The 6,345-nt window shown below is 45.6% G+C and overlaps 1 protein-coding gene across 2 annotated transcripts; it reads left to right on the top strand.

Moving 5' to 3' along the window:
• Positions 1–1,431: 1,431 nt before the first annotated feature.
• On the top strand, positions 1,432–6,140 carry RPS4X (ribosomal protein S4 X-linked). Of its 2 annotated transcripts, none has more exons than XM_017968440.4 (7): positions 1,432–1,516; positions 2,449–2,526; positions 2,948–3,128; positions 3,646–3,743; positions 4,803–4,974; positions 5,369–5,526; positions 5,974–6,140. In XM_017968440.4, the coding sequence occupies exons 1-7, from the start codon at positions 1,514–1,516 to the stop codon at positions 6,073–6,075; spliced, it is 792 nt and encodes a 263-aa protein (XP_017823929.2). In that variant the 5' UTR covers positions 1,432–1,513; the 3' UTR covers positions 6,076–6,140. The 2 variants fall into 2 exon arrangements, with proteins under 2 accessions (XP_017823929.2, XP_035144060.1); XM_035288169.2 differs by having other exon boundaries at positions 1,432–1,640.
• Positions 6,141–6,345: the final 205 nt, after the last annotated feature.

The following is a 6,345-nucleotide window of genomic DNA, read 5'->3' as shown; positions in this document are numbered from 1 at the left end:
CAGCCAACAATGTTTCCCTCTCTTGCTCTTCTGGTGACTGTTTATTCATTCAACAAGTATTTACCAAGTGCTGGACACAGTGCTGAGCTCTCTGTTAGGTGGCAAAGAGCCTGCCCAGATGAATTAGGGCAGGCTCGGTACTGGAGCTGCTCAGTAAACTAGCCTTTGCTACACAATGTGCTATGTGCCCTCACCAAGTTTGAACACAAGCCTCTGGGGCAAGAATCAGAGATTTACCCTGACTGAGGGGACCAGGAGCTCACAGACCCAGAGGGACTTGAGCTGTGCCTTTCCAAGGCTGAGGAGTGGGATTAGGCGGTACCCAGGAAAGGGGTTTGGCTGTTCATGGCAGTTCCAAGCTAAGGAATCAAGTCCACAAGCAATCTTGAAAGCCCTGACTCGGGCCAGGTGCAGTGACTCAGGCCTGTAATCCCAGCAATTTGGGAGGTAGAGGCGAGAGGATTGCTTGAGTCCAGGAGTTCGAGACCAGCCTAGGCAACATGGCGAAACCCCAGTTCTCTAAAAATAATAATAATAAATAAATAATAAGTTAGTCGGGTGCAGTGGCGTGCACCTGCAGTCCCAGATACTCGTGGGGGCTGAAGTGGGAAGATCGCTTGAGCCCGGGCTGTGGAGGCTGCAGTGAGCCATGCACTCCAGCCTGGTGACTGAGTGAGACCCTGTCTCAAACAAACAAACAAAAACAGCTGACTCCCTCGAACAAACTAGCTTGGCGGGGCTTGCTTAGGCTTTAAAGTTTGGGATTGGCGGGAGAGAGCAATGGAGCCAGGCAAAGTTCGGACCTGCTTCCTTAGGGCAGGAAACGGAGGGCCAAGGGCAGTTTCGAAGCCGGATCAGATCTACATTTTAGTTAGATATATATAACCAGATGATCTCTAATATCCTCTCTCTTCCCTGAGACTTTGTAAGTGCCGAATGCGTTGTGCAGGAAGCAACAGGAAGGATGTCAGGGTTCAAGCAGAGAAGTACGAGGCTTTAAAAACGTTGTTGGCTCTTCCCAATTCAATATGTGCTGCCTGGCTGGCTCGAGGGAACCCGGAAAAAGGGACAGACAAAATACGTTAAAGAAATAGCATTAAATATTTATTAAAATATATTCTATTGGTTATATAATCATCTGTATGTGAGACAGAAAGTAGGCTCACTTTGAACTCTCCTTGAGGGCAGGGATGTTTTCTAGTTCATCTTTGTAGTCCCAGCACCTAGCACAGATACAGACTCAGGCACACCCGAAACGCTCAGCAAATATGGGAAGAGGAAGGTCGGAAAAAGGGGAGGGAGAAAATTGAGCTTAGGAGACACCCTCTTTCCGCGGTGGTTCCCCAGCTCCGGACTTCCGACCTCCCACCAGCAGATGGCAAGAAAGAGTCCCAGCGCTCCAGGAAAGGGCTGAGCTGGGCGGAGCCTCTCAGTATCCGGCGCGCGCAGTCTCCGGCCCCAATTTCTACGCTCACCGGAAGACGGAGGTCCTCTTTCCTTGCCTAACGCAGCCATGGTAAGCTGTTTAGTTAGCGAGCTCTTGGGACGTATCCGCTTCCATCCTCCCCGGGCTGGGGCTGCCCGATTGGGACTCCCATGGAGGATGGCCGGGCAGAGGCGAAGGGATCACGGCCTCCGTGGTAGGCCGGGACGGGTTCCAGGACAAAGGGCGAATGCTGGCCTAGGATTGGGGAGGCGCAGATTTGGTGCCACTGTTGAGAAGGCCTCGGTCTCTGACTCGGCCACATATCCGGATCCCGGGTGAAGCTGTTTCTCCTCCCGGACCGGATCCGCAGCTGGGCCCGGACCGCAGATCCCGAGGCGGGTGGGTGCTGGGTCCGCCCGGCGGAGAAAGGCTTTATTCGTTATTGTCTTTTTGGCACGGCCTGACTTTACCATGCGTGGCCGGTAAGCATCTGGACACAGCATTAAAAAGGCTTCCTTACTCTTTTTAAACTAAAATTGGTACCAGCTTTTGGCTTTAGTGTACGAAGGAGCAGCACATGTGCGGATGTCAGAATAATCTTGTACCAGACGTGTCAAAAACAGACAGTAAAACGATGAAAACTTTAGAAACACAAGTAGAATTCTGGGTCATTTCTGTTGCTGTGCATCCCCCTGGCCATTTCACTTGTATGGTGTCCTGGAAAGACCCTAAACTCTGTAAGCAGATAGTTTCAAGCAGTAACACGAACACACTAGCAAGGTTCTGAAACACGGTAACCAAGAATCTTCGCTGTACAATCAGATGGCTTACTGCAGTTTATGGGTCTCATGGTATTTGCTAAATAGTTGTGTTTGCTTCTTCCTTTTTATCGGAACACTATTTTAAAAATATTGTCCACATTTGCTGAAGATGAAACTAAACTGAGAGTTTTAAGAAGTTACTCGCTGTTTTCTAAGCTGTTCTGAAACCTTATTAACAGCATTGCAATCTAAAACTTTCAGGCTCGTGGTCCCAAGAAGCATCTGAAGCGGGTGGCAGCTCCAAAGCATTGGATGCTGGATAAATTGACCGGTGTGTTTGTAAGTATCTTATATAAATATTTCTGTGGCCACTGTTTGTAACTGCCTCCCAGGACTCATTTGGGGACCATGCTGGGGAGGAGTATCTATTTTTGGCTTCCTCCGCTCTTGAAGAGCTGTGCTATCTAGCTGTCCCCCACTTCCAGTCTATTTAATAATTTTGTGCCTCATTTATTTCACATACCACATAGACACTTACATGGACTCAGGATTCATGATCTTAATGATCCTGGTCCTCTGACAGGGAAGCTGCTGTAAAACTTTAAGGCATGAAATAGTTTTGGAAGCTTTTTACACCTGTCTAAAAGCCCAAGTTGGGTGTAATGAACAGTCTTGTTCAGTTAGTGGATCTAGTGGACTAGGAGGTAGGTTTGTGTGCTTGAGTAAATCCCAACAGTGATTACCATTTTTAATGTTATAGGCTCCTCGTCCATCCACTGGTCCTCACAAGTTGAGAGAGTGTCTCCCCCTCATCATTTTCCTAAGGAACAGACTTAAGTATGCCTTGACAGGAGATGAAGTAAAGAAGATTTGCATGCAGCGGTTCATTAAGATTGATGGCAAAGTCCGAACTGATATAACCTACCCTGCTGGTTTCATGGGTAAGTGGAAGTTTCTCTTTTTTTTTTTTTTTTTTTTTTTTGGAGACAGCCTTACTCTGTCACCTAGGCTGGATTGCAGTCCTGCAATCTCATTGCAGGCTTCATCTCCTGGGTTCAAGTGATTCTACTGCCTCGACCTCCCAAGTAGCTAGGATTATAGGCATGCGCTACCATGCCCAGTTAATTTTGTATTTTTAGTAGAGACAGGTTTCTCCATGTTGGTCAGACTGGTCTTGAACTCTCGACCTCAGGTGATCCACCTGCCTTTGCCTCCCAAAGTGCTGGGATTACAGGCATGAGCCACTGCACCTGGCCAAGTGGAAGTTTTAAATACACTGGCGGCGCATATTGATGGGAGCCTTATGATATCCAAATACTGCCTTAATCGTATCTCTCACCTTTGGTGTTAGAAGTGGGAAGTACATGGGGGTTCTTTTCATTTCTTAGAGAGCTATGGTTGGTGCTTAGCTTGAGGTAGTGGGAGTCACTGTAGTAACGGGTTACTGCTTGATTTCAGATGTCATCAGCATTGACAAGACGGGAGAGAATTTCCGTCTGATCTATGACACCAAGGGTCGCTTTGCTGTACATCGTATTACACCTGAGGAGGCTAAGGTGAGTGTGGCAACCAAGCTGGATCTTTATTGTAGTTACTTAGTTATAAGGACCTGCTTTGAGTACGTGTGCTGTTTGCAGTGAGGTGGGTATTGATTACTTAAAATCTCATACCTGGAAATGTCTAGCTAACAATTTGATTCTATTTTATGTGTAACTTTTTGTCATGTTACTAAAAGTCTGACTGATAGCTGTAGAGCAGTCTGTTGCTGGATACTTAAAATTGACCCCCATTTGAAGTTAACTTCCACAGATTTTCTTTTTTTGTGGTAGAAAGGAATTACAGTTGAACAGTGACTTCCTAGTGTCTCTTAGAGTCAAGGAGAATGATTTCTGGGAACTTGTTTGTTGGGTACCTCAAGTATGCCATGTGTCTCCATTTGTGGGGGTAGCTCTACTTTGGGGAGGGGAAGATGTCAATGGAGGAAACAGACAGTCCTTGAGGCACTAGTTTGAGGTTTAAAAAAGATTACAGTCGTTGATTATTTAATCCAGTTTGTTGTGATGGTTTTACACAAAGTTTAGGGCTGTTTGGATTATTGGCTGTAAATGAAGGTTAATTCAATTGACTGATGTGTCTCCTAATTTCCTTTTGCACAGCCTTGTTATCAGCAGGCTGGAGGGCATGTCTAGTGGTGTCTGTGATGATTTGATTTGCTTTAAAGATATCAGGGAGTAGAGATCCAAAATTGAAATGCTATGTGAAATATTTGTTGATTGGATGAACTGGTAATGCAATTGCTGTTTGTGAGACAAAACTCAGTCATGTACAGGGAGCCATTAAGATAAGAAAGTTGAACTGAAGGGAAGAATTCCCAGGGCCCCATGAGGCTTAAAGAGGCTTTGAAACTGGAGTGACATTTATATTGGAGTGGAGAACAGTGGTGGATGTTAGGAAGACTAGCCTAGAGCAGGGCTGCATGCAACATACACTTAAGGAGGGTGGAAAGAACAATCAGCACTACAATTGCAGTAGTTCAGGGAACCAGTGGGTCCTGTGTAGGGTTAAAAAGTGCATGTGAGCTGGACTGACTGTGGCTAACCCTTGTATTTTTCTAGTACAAATTGTGCAAAGTACGAAAAATCTTTGTGGGCACAAAAGGAATCCCTCATCTGGTGACTCATGATGCTCGCACCATCCGCTACCCTGATCCCCTCATCAAGGTGAATGATACCATTCAAATTGATTTGGAGACCGGCAAGATTACTGATTTCATCAAGTTTGACACTGGTAAGCATCCTCTTTTAGGCCTAGATCATTATGAATTGCATAGGATTTGGGTGTGGGTGTGTTTTTATTAAAAACCATCTGTTCTAATCCTCCAGGTTTATTTATAGCCAGGGGCACCAATGCTCAGAATATTCATTTCTTTTTTAAATTATTTGGTTTTTTATAGAGGGGTATTACTATGTCCCAGACTGTTCTCAAACTGATTATAGGTGTAAGCCACCAAGCCTGGCCATAAAATTTCTTATGAGAGGCCTGGGAGTCCTAGCATGGGCAGTAGTTCCATATGAGGAAATTCACATGGTGGGAGAGAGGAATAAGATTTGTTTTGGATCCATCTCTGAGCTGCTTGTCATTTGTTACATTGGGTTGAAGCAGATGATTTCTTCCTGCCTAGGTAACCTGTGTATGGTGACTGGGGGTGCTAACCTGGGAAGAATTGGTGTGATTACCAACAGAGAGAGGCACCCTGGATCTTTCGATGTGGTTCATGTGAAAGATGCCAATGGCAACAGCTTTGCCACTCGACTTTCCAATATTTTTGTTATTGGCAAGGTAAGTCTGGCTCTCTAGCTGGGGAAATACGTAAATGCAGATGGTGTTGGGATTGCAGCATCCGTGCTCCTGGCTGGCTCTGCTGAACTTAGTGCAAAGCCACTTCTGGGATAGGACTTACGCAGAGCTGGGCCGATTCATAATGATTAGCCTTAGGTACTACTAAACTTTGACTCACTTGAATTAAATGTTGGGTGCCTGCTATGCACAATAAACTTCTAAGACACTGCTTATGAAGGGCATGCAGTGAGTTTCATAGGACAGCCCCAGGAACCCAAGCAGTGGGTACTTTTGGTAACCAGCATCTGTGTCTTAAACTGCCTTAGCTGATGGCAAGTGCTCTCACAAAGAGGCTTCAATTCTGTCAAATGAGGTGACAAATGTAGCATGTACTAAGCTACTAGGAGTTGGTGTGTGGTGGGTTTTCATTCTTGTTTTCTTTTCCAGGGCAACAAACCATGGATTTCTCTTCCCCGAGGAAAGGGTATCCGCCTCACCATTGCTGAAGAGAGAGACAAAAGACTGGCAGCCAAACAGAGCAGTGGGTGAAATGGTCCCTGGGTGATACGTTAGATGTTTATGCATAATTAAAAATCATATGGCATGATTAATAGTATTTTGGTTGTGTGGGGTTTTTTGAAAATTCAGTTTCCTGCTCTTTTACTCCATTAACATGAATAGTGATTGAATTCTCAGGCAGGCTTAGGCAGTCTATGTTACGGGCTGGGCTTGGTCAGTGGTGGGAAGTAGAAGATACCAGAGTTGGGAAAGAAGCAGCAACTAACTGAGGAGTAGAGAGAGCCATGAAAGCCCAGAGTG

This window comes from Callithrix jacchus, chromosome X (assembly GCF_049354715.1).
Source record: "Callithrix jacchus isolate 240 chromosome X, calJac240_pri, whole genome shotgun sequence".
Classification (NCBI taxonomy): Eukaryota; Metazoa; Chordata; class Mammalia; order Primates; family Cebidae; genus Callithrix; species Callithrix jacchus.
This window is presented reverse-complemented; position numbering and strand designations above follow the sequence as displayed.